Source organism: Lemur catta, chromosome 7 (assembly GCF_020740605.2).
Source record: "Lemur catta isolate mLemCat1 chromosome 7, mLemCat1.pri, whole genome shotgun sequence".
Taxonomy (NCBI): Eukaryota; Metazoa; Chordata; class Mammalia; order Primates; family Lemuridae; genus Lemur; species Lemur catta.
In genome coordinates this window covers 58846221-58869696 of record NC_059134.1, presented here as the reverse complement: position 1 = coordinate 58869696, position 23476 = coordinate 58846221, and the positions used below count along the sequence as shown (strand labels likewise).

Below are 23476 nucleotides of genomic sequence, written 5' to 3'. Positions count from 1 at the left end.
CTGGGGGGGGAGGGAAAGCCATTAGTGACAGTGATATTCCAGGGGCCACCTGAAGCTTCGGGACCCCTTCCCCTCAACCTGGGAGCCCTAAATGGAGCACTCTGCGCGTTCCCAGTGGAGCTGCTTGCTTCCCGCCCATGGAAGTTATTGTGCTCTAGTGCCAAGAACCCCTCCCTGGAGGAGGCAGAAGGCAGGTGGATGGGGCGGTTGGGCAGCGGATTTCAAAGTGACATCCCTGGAGCCCTGCAGTTCACCGGCACTGCCTCAGGAGCTGCTGAGAGCAGTAAGGACGCCGTTCGGCTGGGTCAGCCCAAGGTCTCCAACCAAAGCTAACATCCAATTTAGGTGAGATCTCATTTGAAGAATAGGGCCCACAGTTAAAAGAAGTCTGAAGACCGTAAGGTAAAGAGTACAGAATTTAGTACTAGAGGACTGGAGTTTAAGTACTCACTCAGTTTTTACAAGCTAAGTAATGCTGAACTACATATTTATCTGCAAAATAGAGATTCTTATTTCACAGAGCTACTGAAAGGATTATGAGATAACATGTAAAGTGACAACTATTACTAAGAATGATATTACAGACCTTGGAGCAGGAAAGCAACTGAGAACTTGAAAACTGTCACCTGCCGCTGCTGACACCTGCACTCCCGACTGGGGGCTTTGGGGCAGTTCCTATGTGTATCCCCCTCCCTACTCTCCCACCCAGGCCCCACTCACCTGGATGGGCTGCAGGCTTTACCAGTGCGGGGGCACGTAGCTGTACGCAGGGGTTCCTTGGGCCCTGTACGTGGGCATGGAGACAGGGTGTGCCCCAATTGCGGTGTGCTGGGGTGTAGTCAGCAGGGTACCTGAGGATCCAGAGAGAGAAGAGTGAACGTGACAAGGCCGTACCAGGGCACAGGGATGAAGAAGATGAAGCCACGGGCTTCCGTGTGGCTGATCCCGCTGCCTGCGCTCCCCCATCTCCCCTGCCTGCCTGGGGAACCACCATCCGCCCTTCTCCACCTTGCCAGGCTTCACCTGCTTAGGGGAACCTCTGCTGGTGCTTGAAGACAGAGTCAACCACTCTCCCTTGGAGGCCTCCTTTTACTTGTCTTTGTGCGTTTCTCTTGTTGCACAAATATCACACTGAGTAGTAATTGTTGGTGTCTGTGAGTGTATTTCCCACTCTAACCTGAGTGTTCCTTAAGGGCAGGCCTCCGGATTTACTGGTAGCCGGTCCCCAGGACCAGAACCACCAGCCTGGCACTGAGCAGAGATCCCACAGCTTGCTGATTCAATCTTGGGAGTGAGAGGCCTCAACAACGCCCTTCCTTTAGGGGCAGAATAAAATCCAAATGCCACTCTACCCCTTGCACTTTCTTCCCTTGGAGCATGACCCAGCTGGTTCTTTAAAAGTTGGGTCTCTACAGGTTATCCGTAGCCCTCTTGTCTTCTCATGCTCTTCACTGAAATGCTCACATTACTCAGTAGGTATCAACTCACCTAAAGACATGTTTAAATCTGCTCTTCCCTAAATTTTGGCATAAGCCAGAAACAGGGAAGGGGTCCTCAGGGACTCCTGCTTCTCTCATCCCTTGCAGTGAATCACTGGATGGATATGTCCTCAAGCTCCTGCCTGCTAAGTGACATTGCCCCTGCGCCCTCTTTTCCGGGCCCCCTGCTGCTGCTGGAGTCCTAGCGTCATCATCTCTCCCCTAAACTACACTGACAGGTTCTTCGCTGACCTACTTGCTTCCAGCTCTCCCCTTCTAATCCTGCCTCCGCCCTGCAGCCAGAGAATGTTTAAACCCAACCACATCCCTCCTCTGTTTTAACCCCCTTTGTGAGTTCCATTACCAAAAGGCATTCAAGACTTTTCACCATCTTATCTTTGCCAGCGCTCCAGCCACCCTTCTAACCCAAACGACGATTTCCTAAGAGCCCTGGACCCTTTCCATTCTGTGAACAAGCCTTATTCAAGTTCTTCCTGCCTGTAGTGCCCTTCCCTCTTTCACTTCTCTGGTTAGCCTCTGTCTGCCCCTTAAGGCCCAGCTCAATATGCCCTTCTTGGTGAAATCTTCCCCATCCCTGCAGACAGATTTAGAGGCTCCTTCCTCCAGGTTCCCATAGCCCCAGCTGTTGATTCCATGACTGCGTTCTCCACTCCGTCATGAGTTCCTGGAGAAGAAGGATGGACAATGATGCAGATGTTGCCCTCACCTGCTGACATTGCCATGGTAGTGCCTGCCACCATGCCCATGGCCACGCCATTGGTCCTGGGAGCGGCAACAGGAGCCGGGTAGATGGCGGAAGGAATGCTGTTGGGCTGGACAACCGTGGTGTGGTGGATGACGTGGGGCTGGGCAGCGTACACCGGCTGTGTGTAGTAGGCTCCCTGGAGGAAAGAGGCTGAGGTCACACAAGCTTTTGGAGAGGTGGGCGGGATGTGGAGAGGAGCAGAGGGAAGGGAAGTCTCTGTTCTTCCCAGACCCTAAGGGATGGGATGAGAGAAGCACTGGCCCCAGGACACAAGGTCTGGGCCCCAGCTTGGGCACTGCTTCTGCTTCCTACATGACTGTGGTCAGTTCAGTGCTGGGCTCAGCTTCTGGTCTGAACAATAAGGCTCTAACTCTGTCCTGCCTTGCTTCTAAGACTGCTATGATGATCTAATGGGATAAGAGCTTTACTCCCTTAATCCTGGTTTTAGCATTTTAAAATGTTTATATTTTATTGCAATGTACTTTTTATACACTGCCTAATTTTTTTTTGTGTGTGGGTTTTTTTGTTTTTTTTTTTTTGAGATAGAGTCTCGCTCTGTTACTCTGGCTAGAGTGCAGTGGGGTCATCATAGCTCACTGCAACCTCAAACTCCTAGGCTCAAGCGATCCTCCTGCCTCAGCCTCCTGAGTAGCTGGGTCTATAGGCGTGCACCACGATGCTTGGCTAATTTTTCTATTTTTACTAGAAACAGGGTCTTGCTTTTCCTCAGACTGGTCTCAAACTCCTGAGCTCAAGTGATCCTCCTGCCTTAGCCTCCTGAGTAGCTGGGACTACAGGCGTGCCACAGCACCTGCCTGATTTTTTCTAGTTTTTGTAGAGATGGGGGTCTCATTTGTTGCTCAGGCTGGTCTCGAACTTCTGGCCCCAAGCAATCATCCTGCCTTGGCCTCCCTGAATGCTAGGATTACAGGCGAGAGCCACCATGCCCAGCTGAAACTGCCTGAAGTTTAAAGGTAGGGACTACAATGGATCAGTTACTAGGCATGTGAATGAAGCTGGTGAACTCCAGGGCACTGTGCACAAGCACTGAAGGGTTATTAGTGGTATTATCATCTGGTGCAAATGCTGGCACTTTACATATTAAAAAAAAAAGTCACAAACGGATAGCATTTCCCAAGATGTCTCTTACTGACTATTTCGCTTTAAGCAAAAAGGTGAGGATGGAGACAGTGGTCTGAGGTGACTTCTCACTGCCTGAATGCTGCTTCCTGCTGCCATAGTCCACAGGCCTGCTGACTTCTGGGGGGAGTAGACAAGGGCCCCTAAAATCATCTTAATTCAGAAATCCTCAAATGTTTCTACTAAATAACAAGAGCCTCAGAATGTGGGTTTGTAACCCCAGAGGTCTGAGAGCATAATCCAAAGCAAAATGAGAAAAACTGATCTCAAACCTCTTGTTTTATTTTATTTTTTTAAGTTTTGCCGTCTACTCTATAATACAGTTTTTTAAACTAAAAAAGTGTTTTCTTCACCACTTACACCTCATTTAGAGTTGTCACTCCAGAAGAATGTGCCATGGGTGCACCAGAGCCTCACACAGTCCCTGTCTCATGCCAGTCGCCTCAGAGTGCACATATTGCCAGCTAAAAGAGCACAGACAGAATAACTTGCCCAAGGTCATACAATGGTGATAGAGGCTGGGTACTTTTGTCCTCCCCACTAGTCTCATAGACTTTATCAAGGAAGGGAAGATGTTGGGGTTAGGGTGAGAGGACCAAGACACAGGGGGTTTCATCCTGACTCAACCAATAGCTCACTGTGTGACCTTGGACAAGTCATTCCCCTCTTGGGTCTCAGCTTCCCCACTTGTTTAACAAAGCAGTTGAGGTAGATGATCTCTAAGGGCCCTTGCCCCTCTGACATTCTGGACTCTGTTAATCTAAATGACTTTGTGCCTCACCCCTTGGGGGACTGAGGTGGAGTGAGGGAGTGAGCAGACTGCAGGAATATTACACAGTGATGGCTGGCCAGAGCCATGAACTCTCTTCTCCTTCCCTGTCTTCCTCACCCCACCCCACCCAACTCTACCACACCCCATCCCAGCCGGAGGCTCCTCTACCTGCAGAAGACATGGGCCCAGGCTTCCATATGTACCTACCTGGGCATAGAGATTCTGCTGGGGATAGGCACTTCTGATTGGATACATGGCCGTCTGATAGGGGTTGGGTGATGGGGAGTAGGGGGGCGGAGCAGTATTACTCTGAGTCGGTGGGACCTTGTATGGTGTCCCCGCAGTATATCCTGTGCCAAGGCAATAAGAGAGACTTCCAGTTAGTTGGCAGAAAAGCATTACCAGAAGGCAGAAGGTCTCAGTCACGACTCCCTAGACAAGGATGGGCTGAATTCAGGCTGGAAACACAGATGAGAACAGACAGAGAACAGGGCTCCACCCAGAGAGCCCTGGTCCTGGTGCACAGGGCTGCATGTATAATTCTGGGCATCTTTTTTTTTTTTTTTTTGAAACAGAGTCTCACTCTGTTTCAAAAAAAACGCTGGGCTAGAGTGCCATGGCGTCAGCCTAGCTCACAGCAACCTCAGACTCCTGGGCTCAAGCAATCCTCCTGCCTCAGCCTCCCAAGTAGCTGGGACTACAGGCATGCGCCACCATGCCCGGCTAATGTTATTTATATATATATATATATATATGGTTGTCCATATAATTTCTTTCTGTTTTTAGTAGAGACAGGGCTGTTCTCGAACTCCTGCGCTCAAATGATCCTCCCACCTCAGCCTCCCAGAGTGCTAGGATTACAGGCATGAGCCACCACGCCCAGCCCTGGGCATCTGTTATTTCTCTGGGTCTCAGGGCTCGCATCTATAAAATAAGAGGCTGGAACCAGATGGTCTCTTACGGAACCTTTTCAGCTCTGAAAACCTGGGATTCTGAGCTGTCTGTGTTGAGACAAGCAGGTGCACATGGATGGACACCCCTCAACGAAGAACAAACTCACTTTTTTTTCTTTGTTTTTTTTTTTTTTTTTTAGAGACAGGGTGTTACTCTGTCGCCCAGGTTAGAGTGCAGTGGAGTGATCACAGCTTGAACTCCTGGGCTTGAGTGATCCTCCCACCTCAGCCTCCGAAGTAGCTGGGACTATAGGCATATGCTACCATGCCCAGCTAATTTTCAATTTTTTTGTAGAGATAGGATCTTGCTATGTTGTCCAGGCTGACACTCACTCTTTATTGCTACTCTCTATCTTCTTACTTTTCTCCTTCTCAATTAAACATCCCAGAGTATCTTCTGCTGCTGTTTCTGTTTTTTTCTGTCTTGCTACTCTTGCTCCATTTCTCTTTCTCCTATATCTCTCTCCTTTTCTAGACTGCCCTCCACCTATTCCCCTTTCTCCTCCCTGAGTTTGAAGGTGAAAACCCCATATAAAACACCATTCAGAGATCCTCATCTTCTGGGATGTTGAAATTTTTGCTTTACAGAGCTGCCTTTTCCTCCTGCTGGGGCCCAGGGCAGGGCCACCTCTGTTTAAAAGGCATGAAGTCAGGGATCACAAAGATTCACACCACCCTGGAACCTAGGCCACATCTGTGCCTCAGCAGGATGGAAAAAAGCTGGGGCTGAGAAGTCAGACTCACAATTGGCCATGCAAACAAACTGTACTCCCTTTGAATCCTCTGGAAGAGAGAGGCAGATCCTATGTTCACAGGAAAAACTTGAAATATGATTCACTCCGGAACAAGATTGTCTCCTTACAGAATGACAAAATGGAATCATTCTACCAAACACAAGTGATCAAGTGACCCCAATCCTCTCACTTTACACAAGGAGATCCTGGGGCTCAGAAAGTGAAAGTCTTTTTAGCCTTCAGCCCTACCTTTCCCCCTAATTTGCGGTGACACTGTCAAGTCTCTGAGCCTTAGTTTCTCACTTTGTAAAATCAGGAGGCTAAGAATGAAGATCTCTTCCTAAACTAAAATTCCATGGTTGTAAAGACCCTGGGTCTCCTCTACTCTAACCCCAAGTAAAAGCAAGCTACCACATGTCACAGATCTCTCTCAGTCTACATCACAGCTTTGGCTTGGTACCCCCTGCTCCTGATGACTCAGAAGGATAGGAGAGCTGCTGTTCAGCTGCCACAAAAGATGTCTTGTCCTCTCCCCTGGAATCGTGTCATTTATTTTTCCACCTGCAGATCCTCAGTTTGTTCCACGAAAAATACTAGTTTTGTGGTCAGGTATGCTTGGGAAACAAGTAGCAATGAGGATGCAATGGAAAGGATATGTTAAAGAGAAGGTAACATTGATAAGAAGTAGAAACTAACTGGAAGTGGAATGTGAGTCAGTTGAGGGAGATGTCTAGAGCAGATTCCTCAAAGTTTCTAGATTGTGGAGCTAATCATGAGATGAGAAGCAGATACTGTAAGGGAAGACAGGAAGTCTAGCCTTGTAGACATCCAGAAGGGTACTTCACCTTGGAGACACAAGTTACTTATCTATAAAACAAAGGGTGTTATAGATAAACCAAAGATGGACATGTCCTAAATGTACATACACTATATGGACTATCAATTCCAAGGGGTCTTACTAATTGTTTTGCCAAAGAAAAGAGTTCTATAGTTCCATAAATTTGTGAAGTAGCAATATAAAATGGAAATAGGTTTTTTTTTTTTATATCATGACGCTGAGAAGTTGGGTTTTTTTTTAAGGGGTTTTCCAGTGAATTTGGAATTTGCAGCTGTAACACTGACCCTGAGAAGTTTTTTAAATGATAGGGTGAACTGCGAATCTCTAAGATAGAGATATATAGACTATTTCCCAAATTCATTTTACCGCAGAATCTTTTATTCATACTATTAACATTTAGGACAGGCAAACTTCAGCCATGGCTTTTTGTAACTGCAGCTTGTTTGGTAAATAAAGTTTTAGTGTAACGCAGTCATGCTCATTCATTTACACATTAACTACAGCTACTTTGTTGCTACAATGATAGTTTTGACACAGACCATTATGGCCTGAAAAGCCTAAAATATAATAGTTATCATCTGGCCCTTTGCAGGAAAATTTGCCGACCCCTGAGGTAAAGGAAGAAAACAAGGTGTAGAGAGTCCTGCCAGAGTAGGGAGCAACTCTGTTCTAGGCAGGAGAGCAGGACACTGCTGAATCAGTAGATGCCTGTCTCTGAAAGACTACGGCACAGAGCAGTGGCCACGAGCAGTCTGGAGACAGAGTGACTGCCTGGGTCCAACCCCACCTCTGCTATTTAATAACTGTAGAATATATCAGTCTCCTCATCTGTAAAATGGGGATAGTATGAGTACCTGCTCCATGAGGTTCCTGCGATAAATACATTAACTAATGAACACTTAGACAGTGTCTGACATAAGTACTTTATCAAGATTAGCTATTACTATTTTCTCTCTCTCACTGTATAGAAAGATGGTAAGCTTCCTGTCCTGGGAGTATGCAGCAGAGACTGGTCTGAAAGACTAAAGAGACAGAAAGTTAAACTATGACTCCTATAGCCTGTTCCAACTTAGAATACAGACTCCAGGATTCTAAGATGCTAAAATTTTATATCTTAAAATGCCATGATTTTATGCTTCTTTAAAATTAACAAGCCAATGATGCTGACAACTTTCCTTTATGCTCCTGGAGAATGTGCTCTGGAATTTTTATCTTCCCCGGGGAAACTGCACTACCCCCTCTCTGCCACAAGGACAACCATTTACAAAGTGTTGAGACTGTCTCTCTGAGGAAAATCAAAAGGCTCCAAGAAACTGCAGTAGAATTTGGTTTCCATATCTAAGAATAACCTTGTCTGAGAACGCTTCCCTTTTTTCATGTTATGAAATGAGACACACACACATACTCAGAATACAAATCAGTAGCCAAAACACCCTTGGCAGCCAAAGAGATGATGCTGCAGAAGAAGCCCTTGCCTTTCTGTCCAGATAGTGTGAGATGGGAGAAGCAGAACTGTAGAGCTAGGAGAGATCTTAGAGAAAATTAAGACCAATGTAAACATTTCACAGATGAGATAACCAATAGACACTGAAAGAAAGACTGTTTGTGGGGACCCAGGACTCAGTGCTACTTCCTCTAGCCACAGTGGCCCTCAAATTTACCATCTATGTCAGGAGGATCTTACATGAGGCTGCAGAAGCTGCCCCAGGACCCTCATCCTGGGCTCTGTCAGTGAGTCAGGGCAATTCCTCTCTCAGGGAATATCCTCATTTGGACTGGATAATCAGAGGGCCTTTCTAGTGTTGACATTCCAAGTCTCTGAGTATTTCAAAAGACTTTTATGAGAAAATCACTATACAGAACTTTGCACAACTGACTGGCGATCCTGTCGATACTCTTAAGGACCACTGAAAATTCCCCCGGAGCTATATGGCCTGAGCTATCTTCGGTAACACAAAAATCAAGGTTTATTACTTTATGCATCTAAATAAAAGAAGTTATTAGGCTTGTTGCAAAAAATCTCATGGATTTTACCCAAATGAACTTAGACTCAATTCACTCACTGGAGGCCTAGCTATGCTGAAAGGAATTCTAAGTCTGAAGGTCACAGAATTAGGACTTTGGAATGTTATGCCTTAAGGACAGTAAAGGCTTGCATTCAACGTTCTCCCTTTCAGAGGAAGAACCTGGAGCCCAGAACGGCAATTTCCCAAAATTGCACAGCACATCAGTGCAGAGCTGAGCCCAGAATTCAGGGCTCACCATGTCCTGGACAGAGCTCTTGCTGAGTTAAAGGTCTCTGTAGTCCAATCTTGGGCATTTGATAAACTGGCCTTTGTGTCCCCCTTTCACTAAAGGCAATATCATGAGAGAAAAAAGGAATTTAATCACTAGAAGTCTCAGCTCTGCCTTATAAAAGAGGCTTTGTTTATGACGTCCTGTTCTTTTTCTCAGGTTCCTAACCATAATTTTAGGCTGCATCAAACAGGATAATAAAGAGAGTATGTACATTAGCAAGATAAAACCTTTTCAGCCTCCTCTTCAATCCTTCTTCACTGTTATAAATCTTTTTCAGTTGTAGAGCCCCTACCACTTCCAAAGGCATTGATCTCACATCACAGATGCCTTTTAGACTAATTGGTTTATTGATCATCAGATTTATATGTCTGGGCAAAACAAAGCTCTATGTCTGAATCTTGCCTTGACCCCTAAGTCTCCCTGTTGGTAGCTGAACAAGAGAATGATGAATAAGTAGGAGAAAGACCTAATTACAAACAGGCTTAGCAAGTGTTGGTGAAATTGAACTGAAATTGTCAAAGTGCCTTGAATTTTCTGTAGCACTAGAAGCCATAAAATCTGAATGCTGAGAGGGACCTTGTGGGTGTGGGCTGGTCAGTCAATCCCAACTCTATTAAAAAAAATTGCACAGGTCTATACAATACTTAATTAAAAGAGAGGGGTACATTTTCGTCCTTTCCAGAGACTATGACAGCCTGTATGGGAGGGGACAATGGGATATGGCTATTGCACATTTAATGGGCCTTCAGGAAGATTTCAACATAGTAGAAGGTAGGGCTTTCTTATACTCAGACTTTCTAACTGCAGAAAGGATTGCCTCTGGAGGCAGTGAGTCTCCTATCCTTGCAGGTGAGCAAAGGCTTGCTGGCCAGCTACTGGTAAGGGCAGCTAGAGAGGAGATCTCTGTTAGGGTGCAGGATGCTGAGTTCATGTCACCAAGGTGAGAGAATGAGGAGTGTAATAGCTATAGAGAATCTAAAGATGACCTAGTTCCCTTATTTTACAGTTGAAAAAACCAAGGTCCAAAGCATGGACATGAATTATCCAAGGTTACATAGAACCAAGTCTACAATCCAAGCCTTTGGGTTTCCCCTGCAGGTCTCTTTCTGCTATGGTACAGCAGGTGTGTCTATATGTATCTACATCCGTATGTGTAGATGTAAGAGAGAATATGTATATGTCCATTTATATATATAATCTTATATATGTTCATTCAATTCTACCTGAGGTACCTGTAAAAACTCCTTATGGCTGACATCCCTCTCTTAAAAGAGTAAAATCAATCTCATGAAAAAATCAGTAATAGAATCCTAACCTGAGTGATATCTTTTTCTAGTTGTGCTGCTCACTGGTTGGGTGACATTGGGCATATTTACCTTCCTGAGCCTCACCTTTCAAACTGGGATGAAAATCCACCCAAATAACTTAATACGAGAGTAGTATAGATTAAATGAGAGGGTGATCATGAAAGCAAATTCTCCCAAAGGTCAGTTATAATGTATAAACATTAAGCTAATGTTGACATCTAGAGGCAATGAAACCTAAGGAGAAAATGACAATGGATGTCTTAAGGAAAAGAAAAAAATACAATGAATTCTTCTAATCTACTTACTTAGTAGATTAATAACTCACGAAACCACAGACTCTCAGGCCTCATCTGGAACATCTCTCTGAGGGCTTGTCCAGCCCCTGCTGGCACAACTTAAGAGATTAGCACTCACCACATCCAAAGTCAGTCATTCCTCTACTGCATAGCTCAGACAAGACACAAAGTTCTTCTACAGAGTCAAAATGCCACTCAGTAATTTCTAAACATTGGTCCCCATTTCCCAGTGGAATCATTTTGTGTTAAAAATCAGATGTGAAAGTGATAGCATCAGTTACCCCACTGAATCTCAAGACAAATGTGACCAGCTGGCTTCTGGCCTCCCTGAGGACTCCTCGTATGTACCTTGCCCCCACAGTGTAGCTTCCACTAGGCAGTGTTTCTCACGCAGGGGGCAAATTTGTCCCCCAGGGGACATTCAGCAATGTTTAGAGCCACTCTAGGTTGTCACAGTAATGCTGTGCTACTGGTATCTAGTAGAGGCCAGGGATACCGTTAAACACCCTACAATGCATAGGACGGCTCCCCACAACAAAGAATTATCTGGCTCAGATGTCAATAGTGCTGAGGTTAAGAAACCCTGTGCTAGGGGAGGAGCCTTCTCTGTCCAAAGACCCACAGGCCTTCAAAATGTGCCCTCTGTCCTTTCCCCCAAATGTAGTCCTTCCTTAACTAAACTTGCTGACCAGGTGAGTACTTCCTTCTCCCTCCCTCACTGCTTTGTGTACCCTCAAAGCTGGGTGCATGATCAGAAAGGATGACTTTTCTTTATTGAGGAGGGCCAAATTTTTACATAGGCAGGAGAACCTCTTAAAACAGTGTTTACATTATAAATATCATTTTAAAAAGTTCCCTTTCCTTTCTTCCTAAGAAACAAATCAGCCCCAACCAAGGGGAACAAGGAAAGGAGGAGACAGGCTGTATTTACTGAAAGCCGCAGAGGATGCTTGGTAAGTTCGGTTCTCGGTCCCGGTGTCCACTGGGAGGTGGAAGGTGCCTTCAGTGCCACAGGAAGACGAGTTCTGTGGCCAGGCCTGTTTCATCAGCAGAGTTGCTTAAGGGAAGACACAAGAATGGAATTAGGCAGAAATAAGAAGTGGGTACCACCAATCACAGACACAAAGCAAGGGTCTTGTGCTGGACGGAAACATATAACCCAAGGGGCCTGTTCAGACACACAGGACGGTTCAGCCTTTCTCAGGTGGGTGAGTGGGTTGGAAGGAGTGCTGATGTGTGCTTCCAAGTGATTTGAAACCAAGGAAATCTGAACTTATACGAAGCGAGTCAGGATTTTATACCCATTACTAAAACCACAAAGATGCCCACGAATACTGCCATCTACTACTGACATTGTGGCCCAAGGCTCCGGTATATTCCTCAGCCACTTTCTCATTAACATGTAGCAACTTGGGAGCCTTTAACTGTACAGTGGGCCAGATCAACGAAGCACTCTTTATTGTCTGGAATCTCATCTGGAGATTTAATACATCTGTGTATTTAACAAGCTGCTTTCAAAAAGAGAGACCCACAAATAATTACCACATTCCATGAACCTTGCTGGACTGCCTTCTAAAGGGACTAAGCTATGGCCGCAGTAACTTAAAAGGCACCGGGCAGTGTGGCTTTACTAAACCTACTAACCCAGTGGCGCACTCCTTGCTAACTCTTCCTGTACACTCAGCTGGGGCCAGACAGACATACCTCTTGCGCACCCCTGAGTATCTCCTGCTGGGGTGTTATGGGCTGCCCCACCTGAGATAGCTCCTAATGAATTAGAGATGATCCTTTGGGCCATTTGGAAAGGAAATGCCAATTGGGGCAGGTGTGAAATATAGATGAGGCCCAGTTTGAGATCTGCAGAGACTTCCCAGGCTCAGAGTTCAGCTTGAGAAATTTGAAGGATGATAATTCATATGTTCTAAAGTGGGGGGTGATTCAAAAACTTACCTTCATGGTATCCTGAGGGGAAAAAGAGAGGAAATAAGGTTCCAAAGGGGGGAAATACCTAACTTTTTAGATATTTCCCTTGTTATAATTTCAAACATTAGAGGAGAAACATTCTTTTTTTTTTCTTGAAACAGTGTCTCGCTCTATTGCCCGTGCTAGAGTGCAGTGACGTCATCATAACTCACTACAACCTCAACTCCAGGCTCAACCAATATTCCTGCCTTAGCCTCCAAGTAGCTGGGGCTACAGGCGTGTACCACCACGTCTGGCTAATTTTTGTATTTTTTGTAGAGACAGGGTCTCACTGATGTTACTCAGGCTGGTCTCAAACTCCTAGCCTCAAGCAACCCTCCTGCCTTGGTCTTCCAAAGTACTGGGGTTACAGGCACGAGCCACCATGCCCAGCTAGGAGAAACATTCTTGACCCAAATTTCTATTTATGGGAAAAAGAATGATTTTAGCAATTTTTGTTTTACACTCAAATAAGGTCTTGGGAGTCATGGATATGGGGTGTTTTAAAGTATATTAGCAGGAAGTGGGGCTGCATTGGTAACAGATACACTTGAAACACTTTAACAAGGGGCTAAGGTAAGGCAGGGTGGTATGAGAAGAAAATATTTCTATATACACTCTAATTCCATCAGGACAAGTATATTCTATCCCCAGAGAGATATCGTAACCCCCTCCGCCCACCTGGGTAACAGGTAATGCCTCTGGTTCCTTCAATCACAGGAGTACCAGGGCCAGAGAAGGTCAGAGACTCTCCTGTTTTTGCTGAACCAAGGCTAGAAGTGTGGCTGTTGTAGGCTGACTCTGCACTTGCATTAATGGCCCGCAATATATACAGCAGATGCTGAGAAATGAGAAGGAAATCATGGGCAGGAAAGTGACACTAAAAGGAGAATTCTGGCCAGCGAAATGGAGACCCAGCAGAACTCCTTGTAGAGTCCAGGGCCTTTGCTAGACATCAAGACATGGTTCTGCAGACAACGCAGGAGGAGAGGAATCCATTTTAAGCAATCATCTTGGGTTTCTTTGGGGTGGCGACAGGAGGGAGATAAAGAATCCAATTAGTGTTGAAAAATCTTATCAAGATGTCTCTAAATTTAGAACCTGCCACTCCACATGGCTGCAAAGCCGTGGTCACCCAAAACCACTCTCTAAAAAGTAAAACACGTAGCTCTGAAAAGTGATATAGAGCAAGCCCACGCTCTCAAGACCCCATAGGAACTGCACCAGGCAGGAGGCCTGAATTTGGCTGTAGGAATTTGGAGAATTTGGAGGTTCTTTTCCATTCCAGTATTTTTCCCCAAGTAGTACATCCTTTACCATAATTTTTATCATAAGCCATAAGTCTGACATTAGTGTGACCAAGTAAGTAAATCAAAATTAACTAAAGAGTGCTGAGGCCTACACTGCACTCAGCACTGAGGGGAGCGCCGCGGTGGACGGGAACACACATAAGGTCACGGTCACCGCACACAAGGTACTTATGGTCTAGCTGGGGATGCAACACAGCCACACGCCAACCAGGGAGTGAACAAGACAGCATGATACACAGTGAAATAATGTTTCAGATTAACCAGGAAAGAAGCAAGTGCGGCTGTGCCTTTGATTATGTCTTTTCCAACTGATCACGTGAACTACACTCTGTTTTTCTGAACAAAAGAGTACTTTCTTCTGGTTTCATTATAAAGAAAACAAATTAGTATTTTCTGTACTATATTTGAATGCTTAATAATTTAAACAACTGAATAAATGTGAAAACTAAAAACGAAAAACAAATATTAGCTGGCAACGTGACCTCCTCATTAGTTAGTTGTACTATAAGATCCAGCTCCTCCATGTACAATCCTAAAGTAACCCATCATTGGTGGTAGTGATTCAGAGCTCAGCTGTGGGATGAGGACAGTCCCAGCTGAAACTTTTAGAGCCATGGTGGTAGAAGAGGCTACTCTGACAGGCATACCTGCTCTTGGGTGCCTGAAAGGTTCTACTTCCTAGAAATGTTTTATATTTTGAAGTGGGCGGTAGTTAAATATAGGCATATACATGTGTAAAAACATTAAGTCTGTACACTTAAGACTAGTGTGCTTTATGCACTTTACTGTGTATGTTATCCCTCAATTTAAAAAACAACAACAACAACAACAACAAAACAGAGAAAGAGAGAACCCTTGGCAGTGAAGGGCCATGGGCCCAGTCACAGCATGCTGCCCACATCCAGGTGCTGGGTTGTTCACTTCCCTAGATACGGGGCCCTCACGCCCTCTGACACTTGAACAGTCTGTTAAGCACATTTACAAGGAGGAGAGGCAGCAAGGGACCATCATCCTGAACAATGTACTGACTCAGGACATCTGAGTTCTAGCCTGGGCTCTGCCACTTATTAGCTGTGGGACCTTGGGCAAGTCACCTAACCTTTCTAAGCTTAGTTTTGTTGTCTCATAAAACGGCAATAATCATCACTCCCTGATTGCTTCATAATATTGATGTGAGGGTCAAAAATAAAGTGTCATCTAGTCTTGTATCTTCTAGTTATGGTATCTAGCCACTCCTTCCATCTCCACAGTTGTGCACAGCTCTAATTTAATCTCTCACTTGAACTACTGCAACTGCTTCCTCACTGTTGTTTTTAAACCTGCCCCCTCCAATCTCCAAGCTGCAATCAGACTGATATTTCTAAGACCTAAACCTAATCGCAAAAACCTCTTTCTTAAAAACATTCCATGGCTCTTCACTGCCGCAGGTTACAGTTTGAGCTCCTGTGTAGCATTCAAAGTCCCCATGATCTAATCCTAATGATCTCTCTAGAGACTCTCTTATTGTTCACACTCTCCAACCCACACTACAGCCACAGAGACTGCTCATCATTCCCAGAATATGCCAAGCAACTTCACATCTCCGTGTTTTCGTCCACACTGCTACCCCTTCTGGAGTGTCTCTCGCCAAACTCCACCTAGTAAACGTTTATTAACCCGTCAATCATCAGAAGACTCTCCTCTACTATAAAGGCTTTTCTTCTCCCCACCCCTTAATCAAAACCTCTTCATGCCTCCCATGTAGTTGACAGCCCAGTCCCTGTGATTCTTAGAAGCCCCTCTACTTGATGTCTTGTCTGTCTCCCCACTAAACTGTGAGCTCCCTGAGAACAAGGACCTTGTCTGACTGGTCTTTGTATCTTCAAAGGGCCAGCTTAGGGCCTGGCGCAGAATATTTTGTGAAGAGCGCCATCCATACTCTTTAAGCATATCTACTTCAGAATATGGAAGGGTGAGGAAGCACGAGAGCTTCTCTTTTTTTTTTTTTTCTTTTTGAGACAGGGTCTCACTCTGTCACCCAAGCTGGAGCACAGTGGCATGATCAGGGCTCACTGATCACTTGAGCCTCGAACTCCTGGGCTGATCCTCACACCTCAGCCTCCCAAGTAGGTAGTATTACAGGCATGTGCCACTGTGCCCAGCTAATTTTTTTAAAAAGTTTTTTGTAGAGATGGGGTTTCACTGTGTTGCCCAGACTGGTCTCAAATTCCTGGGCACAAGCGATCCTCTCGCCTTTGCCTCCCAAAGTGCTGAGATCACAGATGTGAGCTACCACACCCAGTCAGATTCTCCAACTTTCTATGGAGTCTTCTGGTCTTACATCCTGAAGCAAATGCAAAATGATCCCCCCAAGTGATATGAGAAACAGGTCTGTGACTAGCAAAATTAAAATAATAAAATTATAAGAGGACAGTGTGTTAGCATTCAAAGGGACCTCAGAGATCATGTGGAATAAAACATTCTATCTATGGCCTGGAGATGTTAGCAAATTGCCCAAGATCACGCAGCCCACAGCAGTGGCAAGGAAAAATTTCACAGCTCATCTCCTGAAAGATGTGCCACACACAAATTCAATTTCTAGCATCCAAATAATTCAAGATTAAAAGTTGAGAACGTGTGCCGAGATTTTCAAAAAACATTGTCCTGAGCAGCCCAGGTGAGTGTGGTAAAAGTGTAAAGTCCCTTCATGGTCCCTTCCTGTCTATGACAAAAAGGACCTAGTCAAGTTACACTGCTGGGACCCTCACAGGTGCCCAGAAGTTCCCGTGGTGCCTTGGGCCTGGAGTCCACACTGCCCAGAGAACCCAGCTCTGGTCCCTGGCTCATTAGTACACTTGGCCCCCACCTCTCACCATCTAGGAAAATGAGCCCAGAGCTCAAGATCTGGGCTAAGGGAACAGATGGTACCTAAAGTCAACCAGGTCTTCAAACATGTCAGACTGCTGATGGAGATGGAAAACCTGATCCTGGGGCAGACTAGTTTTTTGGGTTCTAATAGGCATAATCCAGGTACTTCTTCACAGAGGCTGCCACAAAGCCAACAGAGGAGCCACATACAGGCCCTGGAATTTTTGTTCATTTGTTTGTTTGAATTCTACAGCCAGGTTAGGGTGAGAGACGCCTTTTAGTGCCATGATCCTTCATTGCTGCCCTAGGGGACAGTTCATGTGTGTCTCCAACCCATGATTTTGCACCATCAGACATGTTCCTGCATGCTTTAGGAACTGCTGCTGAGCCACCTGGGGGGGAGCCCAAGCCTAGGGGATGAGATTTAGGGAGGAAAGGAGAAGGGATCTATCATTGTTACAAGATAACACATTCATAGGCTGTAATACAGATGAGGAAAAATAGCTCTCCTACCATAAGCTGAATGCAGGAACTGAAACTCTGTTGGATAGAAATGTTAGTTGAAATTACCACTAAGAATTTGTGCAAAGTTGTACACATTGCAGTCACATAAACAGATTTTCCCCTGGGCTACACAAGAAACAGTGAATGCAGAGGGTATAAAGTGCCTCTACCCTACAGAGGGTGATAGACTTGCCATCCAGGAAAGTCCATTCATCGTCGAGGGGCACCTCCCTGGATGCCATGGTGTCTTCCAAGCAGCTGGCCCAGAAGCTGCCTGGAGGTAAACAAGCCTAAGCTCTTGCTCTTTGCTTGTCCTTGATATTCAGAATACATTTCAATTCTCCCAAGAACTTCAGCGGGATTTCACACACGACAAAGACTTTATGTGTTAGAGGAAGTGAAGGCTCAGGGACAATCTCACTGTCTTTGCCTCTAAAGAGTTGACTGTGAATCCCCAGGGAGCAAGGACCAAATGCAGAGGCACTCCATCCCTGGAGCTTCTGGGGCAGTGAGGTGCTATAGAAGGAGCACAGGCTGTGGGGTCACACAAGTTGGGTTTGAATCCCAGCTCTACTGCTTTTTAGCTGTATAACTTTGGACGACTTATTTTACCTCCCTGAGCAAATTGGGGGCAAGAAGCTCTAACTCACAAGACTAAGGTAAAAATGAATATTTGTTCCTTCAAAAGTGGAGAAATTAAAAAAACAAAAAAAATGTTTGTAACATGCCTTGGGCGAGGCCTGGAACAGAGGTGTTCAGAAAGCACAAATTCCTTTCTCCTGCCCTTCCCCAGGTTGTTATATATAAAATACAAATAATATATTTGTACTTTATAGGGTTGCTATGAAATCAAATGGTAATCAAGTCAGATTACTACTAATAGGACAAATTCTTTGGTCTCCAGATTCTGAAAACCAAATCTTGGCTGGCCCCTGATTCCTGTGGGGCCAAATTGTTCTTACATAACATCCCTGAAATCATTACAAGCTTGGAAAAAAGCTCCAAGTACCGTACCCACACTGCTTTCAGAAGCAATGAAAGAATGAACCGCTTCCCTACATCCTGGACAGATGACATCTTAGGGTAGGTACTCAGAGCTGCTAAAAATAGCTCTCTCTGAAACAACTCCTTGAGCTCCTTGAAGCAGCTGAAAGAAATTTAAACCTGAGAGCCTGGCTCCTTTGCAGACACCTCTACGGATCACAAATGGCTAGCTCTGGCAGGAAGCAGAGAGTAACCTGCACTGTCCTCTCTGACCTTGAGCCAGCTCCTCCATGGCAGGAAGTCCCCCACTGCAGTCAGGAAATCCGCATTGCGAATGCAGAGATGAGCATTCCAAAATATGAAACAGACCCAGTTGTGTGTGCGTGTGTAACTCAAAAGAGAAAGGGATCTTCCCAAGATCACACCAAAATTAGAAACAGAGTTAGTGCTACAATCCAGGTCTTCCAAGTCCCAGTTTGGGGCTTTCTAACACAGTGTGCTAATGCTGCCCTCTCTTGTAGATTTTGCAGGTTTCTGAGAAAATGGTCTCGGTGACTTTAGTCATAGCTTACAAATATGGTGACTTTTAAAAACACAAAATTGGGAAAAATCAGGTTAGATGCGGGCTTTTTTTGTTTTAAAATTAAAACTTAATACTCTACACATGCCAGGAGATTTCCAAACTCTCAATTTTTTTCAGTTTCAGGCACCTCCTGTCTACACTCTCTGGCCTGGTTACTCTAGTCTAACACTTCAGTTTCTTTCTTTCTTTTTTTTCCCTTGAGACAGGATCTCACTCTGTTGCCCTGGCTAAAGTGCAATGGCATCATCATAGCTCAGTGCAACCTCAGACTCTTGGGCTCCTGCCTCAGCCTCCTGAGTAGCTGGGACTACCAGCATGTGCTGCCACACCCAGCTAATTTTATTTTTTGTACAGACACGGTCTCGCTATGTTGCCCAGGTTGGTCTCAAACTTCTGGCCTCAAGCAATCCTCCCATCTCAGCCTCCCAGAGTGCTAGGATTACAGACGTGAACCACTGCACCCAGCCCCTAACACTTCAATTTCTCTCTGGCAATGTAGTAGTTCAGAGCTTATGTGGGTGTGGTGGCAGGACGCCAGGGCTTGGATCTTTGGGCTAGTTACCTAACCTCTCTAAGTTTTAGTTATCCCATTTGGAAAATGTGAATAACAACAGTACTGACCTCAAAGGTTTGTTGTAGTATAAAACAAGTTAATATCCATAAAGAACTTAAATTAGTTCCTGGCACATAGGAACCATTTGATAAATAGTGGCTATTTATTCCCTGTCCTTCCACTTTCTTCTGGAACTGATCCTAAAACAATCCCACAATCTGTCATCAGAAGTGAACATTATGAGAAAACAGTCCAGTGCTGGGGATGAGAGTCTGGACAAATTCACGGCCTCCACCATTCAGCTAGGCCTGCTGTGTTATCTTTTGGAAGTTTCTCGGCTCCCACTCCTTCCTATGAGGCTCTCACACCCAAACCTCTCTCCTTAAGAACTCTCCCTCTATCCCTAGCTCCCGTCTGTCTCAGCAAATCAAGGTCATTACACAAGAACTCTCCACTTTCCACTGGGCGATTTATTCTAAGCACATCCACCCATGATCTTTCCTGTGCAGAGCTGCCCTCCCATGAGAGGCACCGCCTCCACCTGCCACTCAACTCCCCAAAACAAAGGAGAGAACTGAGCTCTGGATTTCCCACTCCCACAGCAGCCTCTGCGAAGGCCTAGCTCTGTCTGGCACTGCTTCTCTTGCATCGCCAACTTGTCCTTTGCACTTGCTCCTTCCCATCAGTACTTATTTATTTAATCATGTTCATACCTGAAAAACCCTCCTTCAACCCCACATTCCCTTCCAGTCAATGTCTTTTTGTTTTTCTTTCCCTGGTAGCCAAGCTTCTAGTAAGAGTAGGCTTTATCTGCTAGATCTACTTCTTCACTGAGATTCACTGCACTCTGGTTTCTGGCCTCCCACCTCACTGACGTTGCTTCCAGTGAGGTCACTGATGGCCTCCTGATGGTAAAGACAATGAATCTTCTCTCCTGATCTTACCCAACCTTCTGCAGCAGCTCACCTCATTTTGTTTTAAACTGGACAGTTTATAAAGCCGATTCCCAGATCTCATAGCACTTGGATTTAAATCATTTATATATTAGATATATGTGATAATCAAAGTCATAGTTTTTAAGACAGAATTTATCAAATTTGATTAAGTATTGTACCAGAGAGAATTTCTGTAGCTTTTATTGTTTCTGCCTCCTATTATAGATTTTTTGGGAAATATTATATATCTTATTGACTAAAAGTGAATATAAAATCAATGCTGAGATACCATTATAGATTTTTAGCCCACGTGTCACTGCTCTCCTCATAAGATCTCCGAGGGCAGCTATTACAGCTTCCTCAAATTTGAATAACCTGCATCGCCTTCCGGAATGTCTCAGGCTTAACAGGGCCAAATTAAATCTCTGTGGAATGACACATCTACATGAACACTTTTAGGGTTAATATCACTTATTTGCATAAAATAGTTTTGGTTTGCCCAAAAAAGAGGGGCTGTCTGATAACTTCATGGTGTGTGTGTGTAATATAACTATGATATGATTCTTACTGTAGAGATGGGGCAATAGAGGTTCAGAGAGGTCAGGTGACTTTAAGGTTGCTAATATAGGAAGTGACAGAGTCAGGACTCAAATCTAGGTCTTCAGACACAGCCTCTGTTCTTTTCTCCTTTAAATGTCCCAGAAGAAAGGGAACAATAGAATAAGAACTAGAATGGCACAGAAAAGCATGGGACTGAGAGAAGGTGATCTGCCAAGGGTTCTAGTCCATATGCTATTGCTGATTCACTAGGTAACTTGGGGGAAAACATGCTTCTCTCTGGATCTCCCTTGTCAAGAGAAGAGAATGAAATGGAGGACCTCTGGGGTCTTTTGAAGCTTTCTAATTCTATTAACATAATAATAATTGCTAAGCAAGAAAATGGGGTATTATCATGACAATGAAGGCCTTTCCAAATCTGGCTGTTGCAGATTCATCTAGCTCCCCACAGTCTATGCTTCAACCATTCCCCTACTTGTAGGTTCCTCACAGTGTTGCGTTCTCGTATCTCCATGCCTCTGCCCAGGCTCTGCTTTGCCTAAAATGCCCACTCTTCCTTTGTGTGCTTAAAAGAACACCACCTACTTCTCCCTCAAGTCTCTACTGCTACCTCCTCTGTGAAGGCACCCCTACACTTTCTTCCCCAGGCATACTGTTATTCCCTCCTCTCTTCTTAGATTTATTCCTATTACAATACTTCTCACATTGTACTACAATGGATTTGTTTATATGCCAGGCTCCCAAACGGACTATAAGCTACTTCAGGCAAAGATGACATCTTTTAATTTTTCTATCCCAGTATGGAGAACATTCAACAAATAAATACTTGTTGAGTAAATGAAGAGAAATTTACATAAAACCATCCATAACCCTGCGGTAGGTAGTCACATTTGAAACTCAGTGAGCTGAGGTGACTTGCCCAAGGCCTTACAACTAGTGAGTTAGGTAATCAGGATTCAAACCCAGGACTTACTGACCACAGAGCCTATGCTTTGTCTTTGTGTTCTTTAGTGTTAAAGCACCAGCTGAGCATGAGGGTTAACGTCAGAGGTAAGACCTCTGCAATGCTCCTGGCCCAAAATAGAACAAACCTTTTCAATATTTTTAAACCCATTTCAACCTGTATCCTGGAAGTGTTGGGACTTTATTATTTTGAAAAACAAGTATACCCTCTGGTGGCAAGTCTCTCACTCTCTCTTCCAAATCCACACCCGAGGAGTGTGTGTGTGTGTGTGTGTGTGTGTGTGTGTGTGTGTGTGTGTGTGTGTGGAACAGCCTCAGGGAAAAGTCAGCAAAGAATGGACTTGGACATTGCTTGGGAGAGTAGAAAAGGTTCTGTGAGAGAATGCATGTCTCATACATTCCAACATAGGAGAGATGGGCCAACCTTAAGTCCCAAGGATAACCCCCCACCCTGAGGCTGATCTGCTCCAGTTCCCAGAGGGGACTCCCAGGAGAATCAAGCCTAGAAAGGCTGAGCCCAGAGCAATTAAGGACAGGAAAAGGCTAGTAGTTGGGTTTGTTTTTCCAAATAGAGCTCCACCTCCCACCCCACTCACCACTGCTGCCCCCACTTACTCCTTACCTGGAGCATAACTGGGGCTATTGGTGGGGTACAGGCTGGGATTGTAGGCAGGGGCCGCTGCCGGGTAGGCTGTGGGGTAACCTACAGAGAGATAAGAAAAAGCCTCATTTAGTTGGGCAAGAAAAACAGCAGATTTCTGAGGAAATAAAATCCAATTCCCAGGATTCAGTCTTCAGTCTCTTCGTGGGCTATTTTAGATAGTACATGTGACCAGCTTTCAGCCTCTGAAAAGTTACCGATATCACAATTCCAATATATGCATATTTTAGGTCTATTTTTTAAAAGCAATACAAGAAATATACCTACTATATTGCTCACTGTAAAAAATAAAAGGAAGCGATACAGAAGTGTTAACACTGTTTATGTGTAAGTTTACTTTCATGTTCCTGCCACAATACTACTCTCCTCCCCACACATAACACTGTTAACAGTCTCGCATCTATCCTTCTAGATGGTTTTCTATGTATTTGTATATACATATTTAGTGATGCGCTTGTAAGTATTTAAAAACTGGCTCCAAAGGGGTGGGGGTAGGGGCTGTTTTGTAGCATTTGCCCTGGAGTAAACACTCCTACTGTGGCCAATCTGAAGCTACCAACATCGCAGGAGTAGTTGAGAAGAGGTGCTCATGACCAGCTCTCGAGAGCTCACACGAGGCAGCTCCAGCTCACTTCAACATATTATATATAGTTTGGGGGGGGTTTTTTGAAATTTTTTTATTGTAGTAAAGCATATGTAACATAAAATTTGCGATTTTAACCATTTTTAAATGTGCCTTTCAGTGACATTAATTACATTTACAATGTTGTACAATTATCATGACTATCTGTTTCTAAAACTTTTCATCACCCCAAACAGAAACTCTGCAAGTTATTAACAGTAACTCCCCATTCCCCAACTCCCAATGTGGTAACATTTAATCTGCTTTCTGTCGCTATGAATTTGCCTATTTTAGATATTTTATGTAAGTGGAATCATACACTATTTGTCCTTTTTTGTGTGGCTTCTTTCTCTTAGCATAATGTTCATCCATGTTGTAGCATGTGTCTGAATTTCATTCCTTTTTATGGCTG

General features: G+C 44.7%; 1 protein-coding gene across 2 annotated transcripts in view; it reads right to left on the bottom strand.

Annotated features, from left to right (window-relative positions):
* The window catches only part of FAM168A (family with sequence similarity 168 member A), a 177446-nt gene that overhangs the window by 5742 nt on the left and 148228 nt on the right, over positions 1–23476 (bottom strand). Inside the window, exons 3-7 of one of the 2 annotated variants that reach the window (XM_045555508.1) lie at positions 22404–22484; positions 11514–11639; positions 4364–4506; positions 2206–2380; positions 721–851 (exon numbers count right to left, since the gene is read on the bottom strand). In XM_045555508.1, the coding sequence (XP_045411464.1) occupies positions 739–851; positions 2206–2380; positions 4364–4506; positions 11514–11639; positions 22404–22484 (638 nt within the window). In that variant the 3' untranslated portion in view covers positions 721–738. The remainder of the gene's footprint in view (positions 1–720; positions 852–2205; positions 2381–4363; positions 4507–11513; positions 11640–22403; positions 22485–23476) is intronic. The other variant, XM_045555509.1, reaches the window with a different exon arrangement.